At 69.0% G+C, this 16,712-nt stretch overlaps 1 protein-coding gene across 2 annotated transcripts; it reads left to right on the plus strand.

The window, feature by feature from the left end:
- Nucleotides 1-1,178: 1,178 nt before the first annotated feature.
- Nucleotides 1,179-12,132, plus strand: CHRNA4 (cholinergic receptor nicotinic alpha 4 subunit). Of its 2 annotated transcripts, XM_016136094.2 has the most exons (6): nucleotides 1,179-1,257; nucleotides 2,549-2,700; nucleotides 4,844-4,888; nucleotides 5,109-5,218; nucleotides 8,185-9,523; nucleotides 11,406-12,132. In XM_016136094.2, the coding sequence occupies exons 1-6, from the start codon at nucleotides 1,179-1,181 to the stop codon at nucleotides 11,529-11,531; spliced, it is 1,851 nt and encodes a 616-aa protein (XP_015991580.2). In that variant the 3' UTR covers nucleotides 11,532-12,132. The 2 variants fall into 2 exon arrangements, with proteins under 2 accessions (XP_015991580.2, XP_036084982.1); XM_036229089.1 differs by lacking the exons at nucleotides 1,179-1,257; nucleotides 2,549-2,700; nucleotides 4,844-4,888 and having other exon boundaries at nucleotides 5,179-5,218; nucleotides 8,321-9,523.
- The last annotated feature ends 4,580 nt before the right edge of the window (nucleotides 12,133-16,712 follow it).

Here is a 16,712-nt window from a genome sequence, read left to right on the forward strand (position 1 = left end):
GATCCCATGCCCTACCGAGGTCTCTATTTGGGGGCTCAGCCCCGCAGAGCTGGGGGTACAAGGGGGTGCAGGGCAGTCGCAGGGGCGGCCATTGGTCTCCTGTCTCTGCGAAGTGTCTTCCCCTTCCCGCAGATGTGGGTGCTCAGCACAGAGCGGCCCTGCCTTCTCCTCGGGATTCCTGCCAATCCTAGGTGGCGGCCTTGACCTGCCTGGGGGCGGAGCCCCTGCCCGGCACCTCTCGCAGCCTGCGCTGGTACCTCGGTTGTGACCCACGGAATTGAAGCCCAGTCTGGGGGCCGGGGGTCTGTTCTCCAGGCACCGGGGCCGGAGACCCTAGGTGACGACCCCGCTGCCACGGCCTGCTGCATGTGGAGGGGGGAGGCCTCAGTCCCTGAGGGCCGCAGGCTGGCCGGCTGAGGGGAGGCGGGGCTGGGACTGGCCCCAGGCCTGCCCTGGAGGCAGCGAAACAGGGCTTTGCTGGGGAGGTGGCATTAGGTTCCCCCCCTCTCCCCAGAAAGGCTGGCGGGGCCTGGGTCCGTGGGGGTGGGGGGGGCGTGGAACAGGCAGATGGGGTGGGCTCTTTCCTGAATGCCTCGCGGGGTAGATGACGAGGGCTCTGTGATTTTCAAACTGCCAAGCGCAGCGAGTTAAGCAGATGCGAGTGTGGGGCCCCTCCTCTCTCCAGAACCCCTGGGCGGGTGTCCCCGCTCCAGGCAGGCGACCGATTGCTGGGACCGGGCATGGGGTTGGGGCTCAGTGCCTCGTGGTCCAGGACCCCCTGTCGCACGCAGTGACCGCGCCCCCACCCATGGCTCGGGCACGTTCCCAGACCGGGGAGGACGAGGGCCACTGCCCAGCGCTGGCCGAGCGCAGCCTCCGCGCCCCCTCTCGCTGGCGGTCTGGCCCCGCTCCCCCCTCCCGCCCTCGCCTTCCCTCCGGCTCCCTCCCCCACCCCCCTCCTCCCCCCCCCACCGGCTGGAGGCGGGCAGGTCCGGGCGGGGCCGCGCGCTGAGCCCACAGCCCCGCGCTCCGAGCCCCGCGGGAGGAGCGCGGAGCCTGGCCGGGCGGACCGAGCGGCCGGCGCGGCGCTGGGGCATGAAGTTGGGCGCGCGCGGGCCTCAGAGCGGGGGCGCGGCCGAGCCGGGAGCCTCCCGCGTCTAGAGCCCGCTCGGTGCGCCATGGAGCTCGGGGGCCCCGGGGCGCCGCCACCGCCGCCGCTGCCGCTGCTGCTGCTTCTGGGCGCCGGCCTCCTGCCCGGTAAGTTTAGGGTGGCTGGACGCATCTTCGCAGCCGGAGTCAGGGAGGACCCTGGCGGCGGTCCCGAGCCGCGGGTGCGCGCAGCGGGGCAGCCTCGGAGGGTCTGTGCTGCGGCGCGGCTCAGCTGGTGCGCAAGGAGTTAATCCCCCCACGGACGCGGGGAGAGGGTTTTGGCTGGGGCGGGGGCTGCCGTGTCTGCAGCAGGACCCAGAAGCTCCAACTTGGCGAGAAAGAGAGAGAGAGAGAGAGAGGCGGGGGCCCACTCATCCTGTCTCCATCGGGCCTGATTAAGCTGCAGACCCCGGTCCCCATGCGCCCCCCCCCTGCCTGGGGGCTGGCTCTCCGTCTGGGGGACCAGAGGAGTGTCCTCTGTGCGTTTCTGATCCCCACCCCAGGCTCACGGGGACAAAGGGAGGCCCAGCCCCCAGCCCTCCCCTCCCCTGGGCAGCACCTCCTTATTGAGGGGGAGTGGAGGGAATCGAACCTCTGCCCCCCCCCGAGGGGGGGCTACACCTCCCTGGTCAAAGGGACCTGGAGACAAGGTCTCGCTCTGGGTGGGGGGTGCAGTGTCTCAGGGTCCAGGACCCACTCCAGGGTGCATGAGCCCCCCTTGGGCCCTGGCTGACTCACAATTGAGCAGGGCTGAGAGGAGCAGGGAGCCTCTGCGGGTCCCCTGGCCCATCCCCGAGACCCCCCGGCCCATCCCCGAGACCCCCCACCCTATCCCCGAGCCAGGGGAGACAGGGGCCTTCAGACTGCTTGGCCACGGGGCTGGAAGGGTGCGGAGGCTCCACCCCAGTGGGGGTGGGGGCTCATTCCAGCCTTCATGGGTGCCTAGCCAAGAACATGGGGTGCTGGGCTGGTTTTCAGGGTTAGTGCTTAAAATGCCCCTCAGGCATCAGGGGACAACAGCTTCTTCTGGTCAGACCCTCATTCCCCCTCCCCCCTCTCCCTCCTGGGCCTGCCCCCCACGTGGTCACCCCTCAGGCTGCAGATAAAGGCTCAGCCTGCTGGTCGCTGCAGATAAAGCCTCAGGCAGGGGCTTAACCAGACCAGCCTTGTTGGAACAGCTGTCCCTTCTGTGGCCAGGTGCAAGGCTAGGAGGGCCTGCGGGGTCTGGGGGTCCCTAAGGAAGTGACATTTAATGGGGGGAGAGGAGAACTGGGAGGAGGGCAGCACGTGCAAAGGGCCTGAGGTGAGGACTGTGCCGAGAGGAGCCGCCGCGGGGCGGCCGAGCACAGCCTGGAGCCACCGCGCCCTGCGCCTGAGCTGCCGGCCTGCCTGCCCCCAGTGAGCAGCCACGTGGAGACCCGGGCCCACGCCGAGGAGCGGCTGCTGAAGAAGCTGTTCTCTGGCTACAACAAGTGGTCTCGGCCGGTGGCCAACATCTCGGATGTGGTCCTTGTCCACTTTGGCCTGTCCATCGCACAGCTCATTGACGTGGTAAGTGAGGCTGCCGAGCCAGGAGCTCCGGGCCTCGGCAGACGGACGGGGGCCCGGGGCGAGCGGGCAGGGCCGCCCAAGCCCAGCCGCAACGCCTCGCCGCTGGGGTCTGGAGGGGAGGCGGGTTCCACGTGCCCTGCTCTGACCCGGCCCGCCCCTCAGCCCGCGTGGGAAACCAGAGTGCCGGGTTCTCGGCCGCGGGTCAGGGCTGTCACCTTCAGGAGCAAAGGGCAGTGGCACGGGGCTGGGTCGTGGGGGTGTCTGTGCTGGTTCTGCCCTGGGTGGGGCAGGACCTGACCTGGAGCTGGTCCAGGAGGCCTCCTCCCTGTTACCTGCAGGTCTGGAATGCCGGTTCCGGTTCCGGGGAATCTTGGACAGGTCTGGGGTGTGTTTACTCTCCCGGTTAGGGACCAGGGGGCTGCTGGGAGGGTACTCTGGAGGGGCTGGGACCCACCCTGCAGTGGTGGTCTGACCGGTGCTGGGTGTGCAGCCTGGCGTAGGGACCCCAGGGCCTCAGGGAGTGGGCTTGCTCAGCCGGACGGCCGTGGCCTGCTGGGTTTGGAAGGACTTGGGTTTTCCACACCAGGACCGAGCTTCAGGGGCTGCAGCTGTCCCCTAATGCTCACCCATCCCCTGCTGGGGACCCCAACATCCAGTCGGCTCCATGAGGGGTGCGGAGGCCTGGGTGCCCGGTGGGAGCCGTCATGGTGGCACCCTCGGCCGTCACTCTGTCTTCTCACCCGCGAAATGGGATGACCTCAGCATTGCCGCACGGGCAGAGAGGGTGACATCTGAGGGGCTTTAGGAGGTGGGAAGGGCTGTGGCCACCTTCTGAAGGACAGGAAGGGCCAGCATGGGCCCCGTCGGCGGGGAGACCCGGTCAGCACGCCCTGCCCTGAGCCGCATCCAGGCTTCTGCCTGCAGGCGACCTGGAGCTGGTCCCGCAAAGCGCCCCCGGCTGGGGCACGGCCAGAGGCAGCGGGAGGTGCCGGGGCTCCCCCAGCGCTGAGGCTGCGAGCGCGGTCCAGCCACTGGCTGCCACCCAAGGTCCCAGGTCGGCTGCAGCCTGAACTCTTTGCTCCCCACATCCCCCATCTCCCCAGTTTGCCCAGGAGAGGCTGGGACCAGGAGGGAGCACCCAGCTCCGAGCCCCCAGGCCTGCGGCAGCACAGGATGCGTGGGACCAGCCCCCGGGCCCGCCGTGCTGGCTGGCGTCCTGGGCACTGGCCTGAGGCCCGCGGCCATAGTGTGCGTGGAAAGGGCTGCCCCGCCCCTGAGCCCCCTTGGCCTGTCTCTTTGCGGGGCTCAGGTATTTGCTGCAGGTCCGTGTCCCAAGGCGGGTGCTTGCGTGTGCGACTTCACGCCTGCAGAGGAGCCCGCAGCATCTGCTGCTCCCTGGGCCTGGGCTGACGGCATGAATGCAGAGAAGGAGGCCAGGCCCTGTCACCTTGAAGCTCCTTCCAGCCTCGGGGTGGGGGATGGGCCGTGGCAAGGGCAGGCTGTCCCCCGGCGAGCAGGGCGGGACCGCCGGCACCAGCTCCGGGCTCTGCTGAGGTCACGCTGCTCCTGGGCATCCCACTCGGTGCGCTGAGTGGCCTGTCCCAGGTGGACCCGCAGGAGGGCAGGACCAAGGGCAGTGCCTGGGGAGTCAGGGCACACGATGGGTTCTTCTCCCTGAACGGGCTGACTAGGGGCTTGTCCCCTGCGGGAGCAGGACAGGGAGGCACCCAGGCCTGTGCCTTTGGGACACAAGGCCCCACCCGGACCCGTCTGAGCAGCGAGTGGGGCCCCGTGCATACCAAGGTGGCTTTGGCGGCAGCAGGAGGGGGCAGGGGCCTGCTCGCCTGGGACCCATGCGCAGCTGCTGCCCAACCAGCAGGGAGGGCGTGATGCAGGTGGCTGGGGAGAGCCAGGCCCCGGATGGCTAGGAAGTCGGCCAAACCTTGTCCCCGCTTTTCTCCTGCAAGGGGTTAGGGTCCCTTGTCCCCACACCCCTGAGTCCCCTTGGGGCCTGCCATCCCGGGCTTGGTTGCCTCCAGAGGCGGGGTACTCACTCCCGCCCTGTGCTCACGGTGGCCCGTCCCGTGGAACACTCGGGGCCAGAGCGAGGGGGTCACAGCCTCCCTTCTCATCTGTGTCCTAGGACGAGAAGAACCAGATGATGACCACGAACGTGTGGGTGAAGCAGGTGAGTGGGAGGGGCCCGCCGCGGCTCCGCCCCCGCCCCGCCCCACTCAGCCGTGGCTCCGCCCCCCGCCCCGCCGCAGCTCCGCCCCCGCCCCGCCCTACCCCGCCGCGGCTCCGCCCCCCGCCCCTGCCCCGCTCAGCCGTGGCTCCGCCCCCCGCCCCGCCGCAGCTCCGCCCCCGCCCCGCCCCGCTCAGCCGTGGCTCTCCCCTGCCCCACCCAGGAGTGGCATGACTACAAGCTGCGCTGGGACCCGGACGACTACGAGAACGTCACCTCCATCAGAATCCCCTCGGAGCTTATCTGGCGGCCGGACATCGTCCTCTACAACAAGTGAGCAGGGCCCCGGGGCGCAGGGCAGCAGGGACCTGTGTCCGGCCGCGCCCCGGGCAGGCAGCTCTGCCGGCCAGGGGAGCAAGAGGTCACCTGTGCCCGGGCCGCGCCCACGCGGAGGAGGCCGAGGGCCCTGGCGCGACGTGGGCACCTGGGCCCTGTCACCGCCAGACCAGCCCAGCGCACCTCCCGAAGGGGCCTGCGTCTCTCCCCTGGGGCCGGAACCCCTGTGACTGCAGGCCCTGAGGCTGCCCCCCTTGGGGCGAAGGTCTTCAGAATCAGTCCCTGGCCGGGGCGGGCGGCGCCCCGACACACGTCCATCGCTTCCGCTCGAGAGACGTCTAGGCGCGCAGGGTCCCCCGAGCTCGGTCAGGCCCTCGCCGGGGTCCCGGAGCCCCAGGCAGCCCGCCGGCCTCCCGCGGCCCCTGTCACTGCTGCGTCCTCCTGGGCAGCTCACGCTGAGCGGAGGCCACACCTGCGATCCCGTCTCGGGCTCGGCCTGGGCGCTCGGCTCCCTAGCACTAACAATGCAAATGGAAGCACTTAGCTCCCTCGGTCCCAGCCATCTGGCGGCAGCCTCTGCCCCGCTCCGATCCCCCCCACCTCCCCCCCTGGCCCCCCCCAGGCCCCGAAAGGCTCTGCACTCAGCCCCCTGCAGGCCCCCGGCGCTCGGCCTGACCTACAAACCTCGATGTCTGATCAAGAGTGAGTGGGCCTCCTTCCTGCTTAATTGACGCCAGTAATGGCAGTGGCCAGGGCAGTGGGCAGCGGCTGCACATGAGGCTCGAGGTGGGGCTCAGGGATGCATTCGGGGTCAGTCGGGGAACGGGAGGGCGGCAGGCCTGCTCCCCCCGCCGGGCAGGCGCTCTGCTCTGAACCACGAGCCCTGAGTCCTCCCACCACCTGGCCTTTTCTGGGGTCCCCACACAGCTCCCCATCTCCCGCCCGAGGACCTTCAACCCAGAGAACGGGCATGGGGTCAGCGTGCCGGCACCCAGGGGAGCATTCATGTTCCTGGAGAGCTAGGACTCCTGGGAGGAGTCGCACCTTCCGTTAACTCCAGGACCTGCAGAGCCCCCCGGGCTGCAGCCTGGGGCAGGGGGCCACCACGGGCATCCCGTCCCTTCTCTCCCCCGGACAGGACTCCTGCTTCTCCGCGGGGCTCTGGTCGGTGCCCAGGCTCTCTCCGGGCGGGGCTGGGGGTGGGTGAGGACGGAAGCCGGGACTGGTGGCTGATGCTGACGGGGCAGTCACCGAGGAGGCCCGTTCCCGGGCAACGGTGGCTGCTGGCTGGACCGGTGCACACGAGCGTGGCCAAGTGGCCAGCGCAGGGTGCTGGGCGCCCTGCACAGAAGGTCTGAGGGCCCGTTGACTGGCCAGGACAGCCGGGGTCTCCAGTGGCCTGTGGCTCCACCACAGGCCCAAGATCACGGCCCAGGGTGGCTCCTGTGGGGCGGGGCTCCAGGCCGGGGTGGCGTGGACACTGGTGGGCGCGGGAAGGAGGGGCGTGGAGTTCTGGGGGGCTCCGTGGGTCTCTGTGGGGCTCCATGGGGCTCTGTGGGAGTTCCAGGGGGCTCCTTGGGGATCCAGGGGGATCCGTAGTGTTTCACGGGGCTCCGTGGGGTTCTGTGGGGCTTCATGGGGTTTCACGGGGCCCAGGAGGGGTTCCCGTCAGGGTGAGCCTCCCGGAGCTGGAGCCGCAGAGCTGCCCCGAGGGGCCTGGGACGGCCGCCGCCCCCGTCTGTCTGTGGGCGCCACCCGCAGTCAGAGCGGACGGCCTGGGCCTCGTGGGGACTCAGCCCCAGCCCAGGTCACAGCCGCCCGGGGCCCAGACTCGGCACTCGGAGCTTCCAGCTGTGGCCGCCGACTCCGGGAGCAGGCGAGGGCTCATGGCTGCTCGCAGGGGTCCGCGAGTTCCCACTGCTGGCCGCCTCACCCGCACCGAGCCAGTGTGGCACAGCCCTCCTGTGCCGTTCCCGTGGGGACGTTGAGGGGACGGCACCATCTGGGAAGCCCCGGCTGCAGGCTGCGCACTCTGCCCACTGGGAGGAGGGCCTGGGATAGGGCGCCAGCGGCTGAGGGACCGGCGGCAGGGGTCAGTGACCAGAGGCGGGCCCCGGGGACGGACGGCTTGAGTTCACGCCCAGCCCTGTTGCCTCTTGACTGGGCAGCCGCCCAGGCTCGGCCTCCAGGTGGGCCTGGAACCCACACCTGTGCAGGAAGGGGGTCCTTCCGCCTCCAAGCTGCTGCTGGGGGTCACCAGGGAGATGGCGCTGAGTGCCTGGAGTCCGCGCCCCCACTGGGGACAGGGCGGCGGCTGGACGGGCCCCTAACCCCAGGTTGGTCCAGCCCCGGGTGACCACAGGGCCCCGGGGCCTCCTCCATGCCCGTGCCCAGTGTGGTACGGGTGGCCAGGTGGGTGGTGATTGTCCCAGGAAGAGCCTGCTGAGCACTGCGGGGCCCCTGACTCCACTCCACCTGAACACAAATGCCCCAGGCTTGGTGACCGAGACCGTCCGACGGGCTACCCCTCTGCCCTGGGCCTGGATGCGGGACGCTCTCATTACCTTGACAGCCTGGCGAGGCCCCTCTGGGCTGCCCGCTGTTCCTGGTGCGGACAGCTCGTAGCCCCACACTGAGAGGGACCAGGCGCCGCCTGCCCTCGGGGCCCAGAGGTGCAGGGTGCCCAGGAGGAAGCTGGGGACACTGGCTCCAGCCCCAGCTCCAACCCCCCAAGTAATCGCCATCATCACCAACAATCTTGAGTGTCAGTCCGGCTCAGTGTGTCACCCCAGTGCAGGGGTGACCAGCTGGGGCAGGCAGGCAAGCGCCATGCCCGGGGCCGCCAGCCCGGCTCCGCGCAGGGCCGTCCCAGGAGGGGCCGCCTGCCTTCGCTCCTGGGGGGCGGGGGCGGGGGCGGGGGCCGCGTGGCAGCGGCCTCACCCCGCCTCTCCCTTCCTGCCCAGTGCGGACGGGGACTTCGCCGTCACCCACCTGACCAAGGCCCACCTCTTCCACGACGGGCGGGTGCAGTGGACGCCCCCCGCCATCTACAAGAGCTCCTGCAGCATCGACGTCACCTTCTTCCCCTTCGACCAGCAGAACTGCACCATGAAGTTCGGGTCCTGGACCTACGACAAGGCCAAGATCGACCTGGTGAGCATGCACAGCCGCGTGGACCAGCTGGACTTCTGGGAGAGCGGCGAGTGGGTCATCGTGGACGCCGTGGGCACCTACAACACGCGGAAGTACGAGTGCTGCGCCGAGGTGTACCCCGACATCACCTACGCCTTCGTCATCCGGCGCCTGCCGCTCTTCTACACCGTCAACCTCATCCTCCCCTGCCTGCTCATCTCCTGCCTGACCGTGCTGGTCTTCTACCTGCCGTCCGAGTGCGGCGAGAAGGTCACGCTGTGCATCTCCGTGCTGCTGGCGCTCACCGTCTTCCTGCTGCTCATCACCGAGATCATCCCGTCCACCTCGCTGGTCGTCCCGCTCATCGGCGAGTACCTGCTCTTCACCATGGTCTTTGTCACGCTGTCCATCATCGTCACGGTCTTCGTGCTCAACGTGCACCACCGCTCGCCGCGCACGCACGCCATGCCCGCCTGGGTGCGCCGGGCCTTCCTGGACGCTGCGCCGCGCCTGCTGCTCATGCGGCGGCCGCCCGTGGCCAAGGGCAGCTGCCGGCGGCTCATCGAGTCCATGCACAGGCCGGCCGGCGCCCCGCGCTGCTGGCCCGAGCCCGAGGCGGGCCGGGACCCCTCGCCCGCCCCGTCCCTCTGCGGCCCTATGGACGAGCCGGCGAAGCCCCAGCCCGCCTGCCCGGCGCCCGCAGGCCGGGCCCCCGCTCTGCAGCCCTCAGAGGCGCAGGCGGCCGGCCCCTGCCCCTCACCCAGCCCCCCGCGCCCGCCCACCGGCGCCCAGGCCCCGGGGCTCAGCAAGGCCCGGTCCCTGAGCGTCCAGCACATGTCCAGCCCTGCGGAGGCAGGGGAGGGCGCTGTCCGATGCCGGTCTCGGAGCATCCAGTACTGTGTTCCTCGCGACGAGGCCGATAGCCAGACGGCCGCCTCCCCCGCTTCCCCGAAGGCACCCCCAGCCGAGCTCCCGCCCCCAGACCAGGCCTCCCCGTGCAGATGCAAGTGCAGGAAGCAGCCGTCCGCGGGGCCCCCAAACACTGTGCTCAAAGCCCACGGCACCAAAGCCGCACCCCAGCATCTGCCCCTGTCACCGGCCTTGGCGCGGGCGGTCGAGGGCGTGCAGTACATCGCAGACCACCTGAAGGCGGAAGACAAAGACTTCTCGGTAAGTCCCCACCCCGGGCCACGTCCAGCCGTGCCCTTGGCCCAACCAGACACTCCCCACTTCCTGTCCACGCTGCAGAAGGGTGTGGCCAGGGAGAAAATTCCAGAAACTAGGGCCAAGACCCGGCTGCCAGCTCTGGGCCATGTGGCAGCCTGAGCCCACTCTGTCCCCCTCTTCCCCCAGCCTCCAGTACCAGCAGGGCCCCCGGGGCAGGGCTGGAGCAGGTGGCCGGGGGAGGGGGGCTGTTAGGAGCAGATCATGGGGATACCGCTTTGGGTTCAGGACAGCAGGGAGGGGAGAGGTTCTACGAGCCCCTCTGTGCCCAGTGAGCTCCTCCCTCTGACCTGTGACCTGCACCGCCCCACTCCCCGAAGGTACCTGGGAATGGGATGGGCTGGCGGCCTCTGCGGCCTGGTGGGGGGCAGGGGCGGGTCTGGGGCACAGCCCTGGCCCTCCAGCCAGGCCCCCAGCTGGCAGGGAGCAGAGTCGGGCGTGTGCAGAGCGCTGAGGGGCCTAGGCTCTGCGGCCACACCTCGGGGTGCAGGCCAGGGCGGGTCCAGGCTGATGGCCCCAAGTTCCGGGCCTGGGCAGAGGGAGGGGTGCAGGGCCAGTACTTGGGGGTGGGGGGAGGTGCCGCCCACCCTGGTCAGCCATTCGCTGCTCGCCATGGGCCAGGCACTGAGATGGGGACAGTCCCTGACCCCGCCAGTCACTCCGCCCGCTCCGAAGGGGCTGTGGCCTCAGGGAGCCGGCGTGGTTCCCGGGGGCTGTCTGCCCCCATCGCCCACACAGAGCCCCCCTGAGAAACGCGTGAGCTGGTCTCCCGCAGTCACCCTCCTGAAGCCCAAGAGGCCGTGAGCCACTCTGGAGCTTTCCAGAAAGTTCCGCCTGGCGGCAGTTGGCTCTGGGACAGCGTTTTGCCACGGGACACAGCTCTCTGCCAGTGGCCGGGGTCTGAGCGGATGCTGAGGGGTGACTCATGCCGTCAGGAGGGTGACCGGCCTGATGGAACCCGGCGGCCAGTGGCCCGGCGGTCGGCGTGGGGCCTGCTCCAGCCGCCCGGCGCCCCTCACCCACGCAGTGCCGGCGCGTGGGTGACCTGGTTCTCATTTCCGCGTGGAGGCTCTGGGGACGACCGGGCGGCTCTGGTCGGCGCTGGCATTTCATCCTCGATGGGGACAAGCGGGGCAGATGAAAGGCAGGGGACAGTGGCCCTGCTGGCTCTCGGGCGCCCTGTGAATGACGCTGTTTGTTTGGGTCGGGTTTAAACCCTCAGGGCGCCTCTGTTACCTTAAGAAATCAGAGCTGAAAATGGCACTGAGGAAACCGCTTTCCTGAGCGCCCTAAAATGGGGAGCGGAGCCCCGCCCCTCACCTGGGCCTGGGGGTGCTCCTGTCGGAGGTCAGGCTCTGTCACCCAGGAGCTCCTGGTCCTTGTCCTGCACGGGGGGTGGGGGGCGGGTGGACGCCCCCTCTCCGGCCTCGCCTGCTCCGTCTGCACCGACGGCCCCCACGGCACCCCTCCCCTCTTCTGCAAACCGAGAGCAAATTTCACCACCACGTAGCCAGGCCTCTGGTGTTCCTCCAAAGGCCTGCCGCCGCTGCCCCCCACTCTGGAGCTCAGGCACCCCGCCAGGCACGCACAGCGGGGGGCGCAGCGCCAAACCTGGCCCCCACAGTGGCTGTGCCGTCGGCCTCCTCGGAGCCCGCCGGCCCCGGCGTTTCTCTGAGCCCAGACTGCAGCTGGACAAGCCACTTCCCCCCGCTTGTCACCTCGGCCCAGGCGTGCCTGCAGCCTCGGCGGCCTTGGCGGCCGGCTCCAGGGGGTGGCGGCCGCGTGCGAGGCCCGCGGGCGCCGCGGTGATACGTGTCTGCGTTTGCAGGTGAAGGAGGACTGGAAGTACGTGGCCATGGTCGTCGACCGCATCTTCCTCTGGGTGTTCATCATCGTCTGCCTGCTGGGCACCGTGGGCCTCTTCCTGCCGCCCTGGCTGGCCGGCATGATCTAGGGGCCGGTGCCTGCAGGACGCCGGCGGCAGCTGCAGGTCCCCGGGCCGCCTGGAACGCCGCGGGGCCACTTCATTTGCCAGACTGTCCCTCACCTCCATCCACTGACAGGTGGCCTTGGTGGGACCTGCCTGGGGCCTGTTCCCCACCAGGTAGCGAGGGGACCCCGGGCTGCTGGATGCTTGTTTGGTCCGTAGGGCAGTGTCGCTGCCTAAGTCTCATTAAAGTTTGTCCAGAGCATGACCACACGTTGGCTTCCTGCCCAGGACGGCCAGGGCCCCTGGCGCCCCTCCCCCCTGGGACCCCGGAGGCCCAAGCCGCCTGTCCCACCCCTGGGTCCTCAGCAAGTCAGCAAACGCCTGAATCTCATTGCTCCGCTGGGTCCAAGCAGGTGTTTTATTTTGGTTGGTTTCAGTAAATTAGTGAAAACCCCAGTTTTGTGCCCAAGCAGCCCTGGGGAGTGGGGCTGCTTGTGGGACATGGTTCTGCTCGGAGAACTTGGGGACAGCTCCCCGGGGAGTGACCCTTGGGCTCATGGAGTCCTGGGGGTCTCCGGGAAGTGCGTTCAGGCCCCCAGGTCTCCATGGGCGTTGGCTGTCTATGACCGACAGGACCCGGGCTCTGAGCTTCCCGCCCACACCCCCACTCTCACCTCCCTGTTGGCGACCCCCTGTGCGCAGCGCCCCGGAGACCCCCTCTGGGGCATACACACGAGGAGGGACATCCCTGGAGGCCGGGGTCCCTGAGGACAGCACACTTGGGGATGACTCAGACCCTCTGGAGTGTGGTCCCTTGGGGGTGGGAGGGAACCATCCTCCAGGCCTCCTACCCCTGGAGTCTTGGGGTCATCTGCCCAGAGATTGGGGAAAGACCTGAGGACATCGATCCTGGGGGGCCCAGTGTCATTCACTTCAGGGCAGAGTGCCAGTGGCACCAATAGTGTCCGCTGTGACCCAGGGAAAACACTGGCCCTGGGGGTGGCATGTGGGTGAGCGGGTGCTGCCCTGAGCCCTCCCTCAGGCTCCAGGTGAGGGGCAGGACAACGTGGGCCCTCCCCCAGGAGTGTCCACTGATAGCAGGCGGAGGAAGGAGGCTGAAGGGGTTAGTCGTTCAGAGTCCCGCCCTCCTTGCCACCAGGTGCCGCGGAGCTGTGGGCAGGTCGCCTGTCCCTGTCCCCTGTCAGGTGGTGTCTGGTCACAAGGTGCCCCGGGGACTGAGTGAATAATTGATAAGTTCGAGCCGCACAGGCCAAGCACCAGATGAGCCTCGTTGCCGCAGAGTTTGGGTTGGCTGGTCCCTGCCGGACAGTGGTGCCCGTGCAGGAGGCTGGGGCTGCTCCCCTCGCCTGGGCACGTGAGCGGGGCCCTACTCGGCCTGGGGGTGGGGTGCAGAGAGGCCAGCGTCGCCGCCCTGGGAGGTCTGGCCTCCCGGGCCCCCAGGCCGGTCAGGACCCCATCGGCCCAGATGGCTCTGCAGCGGCCCCTGGGGGCCGTGGGGGTGCTGGGAGAGTCCCCTGGACTGAGTGTCAGGGACACTAGGCCCCGGGGGGGCGCCCGCACAGATTCAGATGTGAGCACCTCGGTCCCTTACGTAACGGAAGCCGCCAGATGCCCCGGCAGCTGCCAGGCGCCGGGCAGGCCACACACGCGCGCTTTTCTGGGTCGGCGAGAGGCCAGGCGGCCGCCGGCGTGGAGCTGCCTCCCGCCCTCGTTTTGGGTGTTTTGTTCTTTTGAGACTCAAGAAAGGAAAATGTTGGAAAACCAAAAACAGCATTCCCGCCACACGAGCGACCCACGGCCTCTGTCGTGGCGTGTTTTGCCTCTGGTGCAGTTTTGGTTTCTTATTTTTTTTTGGATTGCGGTAAAATTTACGTATGACGAAATGCGTGATCTTAAGCCCCCAGTTGTGTGAGTTTTGCCAATTTGACACTAAGGGCCCAGGACACCGCTCTATGCACGGGACACAGCCGACCCCAAAAGCCCGCAGCCAGTTCTGCCCCTGCCTCGGCCGCTGGGGAGCTCGCTGTGCGCGGGGCGGAGCTCGCTGTGCGCGGGGCGGAGCTCGCTGTGCGCGGGGCGGGGCTCGCTGTGCGCGGGGCGGAGCTCTCTGTGCGCGGGGCGGAGCTCGTTGTGCGAGGGGCGGGGCTCGCTGTGCGTGGGGCGGGGCTCGCTATGCAGGGGGCGGGGCTCGCTGTGCGTGGGGGGGAGCTCTCTGTGCGTGGGGCGGTGCTCGCTGTGCGTGGGGCGGAGCTCGCTGTGCGCGGGGCGGGGCTCGCTGTGCGTGGGGGCGGGGCTCGCTGTGCGTGGGGCGGGGCTCGCTGTGTGCGGGGCGGGGCTCGCTGTGCGTGGGGGCGGGGCTCGCTGTGCGTGGGGCGGAGCTCGCGGTTGCGTGGGGCGGAGCTCGCGGTTGCGTGGGGCGGAGCTCGCTGTGTGGGGGCGGAGCTCATACGTGGGGCGGAGCTTTCTGTGCGTGGGGCGGAGCTCGTGCGTGGGGCGGAGCTCGCGGTGCGTGGGGCGGAGCTCGCTGTGCGTGGGGCGGAGCTCGCGGTTGCGTGGGGCGGAGCTCGCTGTGCGTGGGGCGGAGCTCGCTGTGCGTGAGGCGGAGCTCGCTGTGTGGGGGGCGGAGCTCGCTGTGCGTGGGGCGCTGCACACGGCCTCTGCTCACACTCCGCCGGCAGCGGCTGAGACTTACTGTGGCCTTTCCTGTCTGGACAACGGAAGCTCGGCTGCTTCTCCGTCCCCTGCCAGGGACCTTCGTGCTGTGAACACGTCAGGCCTTTGTGCATCTGCGTCCACATTTCTTTTCGCACTAACCACGTTTTTATTCTGTGTACCTTGTGCTGTTTCGACATCTTGGAGGCTGCGCAGACCCGGGGAGACACTGCTCCTCCCCAGGGAGGTTGACAGCTTCCCCAGACACGCCTGTGACGTGCAGACAGCTCGTGCTGGGCCGTGCCCCCATCCCCCTAGCTAACACTCATGCACCAAACCCCTATGTCCTGCCCTAAATCACCAGGGCCAGGCAATGGGGGACAACCCCCATGCCCAAGGCCCACTGGAATTGTCCAGACGAGCCACCCTGCCCTGCCTGGCTGTCCCTTCATGCCCTCTGCATCCCGACCTGAGCTGGGCTCCCAGGCAGAGGGTGGTGTGCCTCCCTCTGGGAAATTAAGTACCTGAGTTCTGTGTGTGAGTCTTTCTGATTCAACCTCTAGTTCTTTCCATTTGCCGAAAACACTATTCCCCAGAGCTGCTTCCCCGCCTCCCCAGCTCCCCCGCGCTCCGTGCTCTGTGATGCTGCCCAGTTACCGCCCGCCCAGCTCCGGCTTCCTGTTTCCGCCAGCACTGCCCGCCCTGGCCGGCCAGGCCGTGGAACGCCGGAGCTGGTCGGCGGTCTGGAGGGCCACGCGGTGTGCTTCTCCCTTCTGGTGGCTGGTCGGGTTTGCCACCTGCACGCCGACTGGTGGAACAATCTGGAGTTTTATTTTGCGACAGGCTTTGCTATGCAGCCAAGGGCCAGCCGCACTAGGGTGCAACTGCCCGTGGGACTCCCGTGGGAGAGGTCCAGTTCCCGGCTGGTCCCCCTTCTGCAGAACCCGCCTGATCCAGGCCCTCGGAGGGTCTGTCTGGGGGGCCCGTTCACTCCAGTGACAGTTTTGCTGGGTATAAAGTTTGAGTCTCGTCCCTCGACACGCGGAGGTCGTCGTCCTGCCATCGTGGTCTCTTGCGGATGCTCAGAGGGCGAGTCCGCTGTCTTCACTACGCTTTGCGGGATGAATTCACACTTAGGAATCCCCCGTTCGAAGCGGGAGCGTGGGGAGCCATGCCCTCGTGGCCCCACCCCCCGCCACTTGGTTTCCGCGCCTGGACGCCCCACAGCCAGCTGCTATTTCTGTCCGTCTTGAGCGGGCGCCGGCCGCCGGGCTGATAGCTCTGCGCTGAGCGCGCAGTCGCCGCCTACATCCCCTTGTCGAACCTCTCTGTTCCCGTGGCGTCTCTCCCCACCCCTCTGCGTTATCGGCCTCGTCCTCGCCCTCCGGCCTTGAGGACACTGAGACTCGGGCCGCACCCTGCTCTGCCCGGGCCATCCTGCTCGGGGCTCTGTCCTCGGGTGTCATGTTTCCCGTTAACTCAGGATGAGGGTGCTGTGTGTGCACGGATGTGTGAGTGTGTGGGCACGCGGGGACACACATGTGGCACGTGTGCACCAGGCGCGTGCGTGACTGTGTGCAGAGCTCTGTCCTGTGGTGGTGCCGTGTGGACGACGCCGGCCTGCAGGCCAGACCGCAGGGCCAGCGGCAGGTTCTGTCTCGCCAGCCTGCCGAGCCCGCAGGGGGCAAGCTGGGCTCAGAAGTGGACGGGGAGCCAGTGCCCACTCCTGCCGTGGCCCCTGACAGCGGCCCCACCTGCTTGCCTCCCTGACCAAGCACCCCACGGCTCCCCGCCTTCTCACTTCCCTCCCTGGCAGCGTCCTGACAGGGGGTCCTGCACCCACACCCCCAGCCGCTGCCCATGTTCCCCACTCCTCACCTCCGAGGACGAGCCTCGGCGTACCTGGCTGCCTCGCCCCCAGGGAGGCCCGGCCCCCACTCGCCTCTGAGGTGGCGACATCCACCCTTCTGTCCCCGCGAACCCGGCTCGCCGCCTGCCAGCCTGCTCCCCTCGCCGCCTGCGGGCACCCAGATGGGCCGTCCAGCCCGGGCCTGCTCCTGGCTCTACCCACTCACCCAAGGGCCCAGCCAGCAGCCTGTCCCAAGTCCACCTCCCCGGAGCCCGGCCACCTCCATCCCAGGGGACAGTGGGGACAGCCCCGCCCCTGGCTCCCTGAGGCCTTGTTTTCAGGCGAGATCTCGGCCAGTGCCCTGCTCGGGGCCCGGTGGGGCGTCCCAGGGGGCCAGCACCTCTGTCCCTGGGGCTGGGAAGCTGGGCCTCCCTGTGTGTGTGTGCTGAGGGTGCGGGGGCCTCTGAGATGCGCCTGGGGGGCCTGGTGCTCATGTGCGGGAGGGGGCTGGACTTCCTTCCAGTCCCTGTTGCCCCCTGGCCCTGTGCTCGACCTTCTCGGTCCCGGCCGCTCCGCCTGCCTGCTGCCGCTGGGTCCTGCCCAGCCGGGCCCAGCCTCGGCCTCGCGTGCTGCACCCGTAACGGAGCTGTCGGTCCTCTTCCCTCCCTGCCGCGCTCCTGCCT

This window comes from Rousettus aegyptiacus, unplaced genomic scaffold (genome assembly GCF_014176215.1).
Source record: "Rousettus aegyptiacus isolate mRouAeg1 unplaced genomic scaffold, mRouAeg1.p scaffold_m13_p_12, whole genome shotgun sequence".
Lineage (NCBI taxonomy): Eukaryota > Metazoa > Chordata > Mammalia > Chiroptera > Pteropodidae > Rousettus > Rousettus aegyptiacus.

Excerpts from the sequence above, each read along its gene's own strand:
- CHRNA4 (XM_016136094.2), top strand. The coding sequence starts at position 1,179 with ATGGAGCTCGGGGGCCCCGGGGCGCCGCCACCGCCGCCGCTGCCGCTG. Across the intron at positions 1,258-2,548 it reads GGGCGCCGGCCTCCTGCCCG|TGAGCAGCCACGTGGAGACC; the intron begins GTAAGTTTAGGG and ends GCCTGCCCCCAG. Across the intron at positions 2,701-4,843 it reads TCGCACAGCTCATTGACGTG|GACGAGAAGAACCAGATGAT; the intron begins GTAAGTGAGGCT and ends TCTGTGTCCTAG.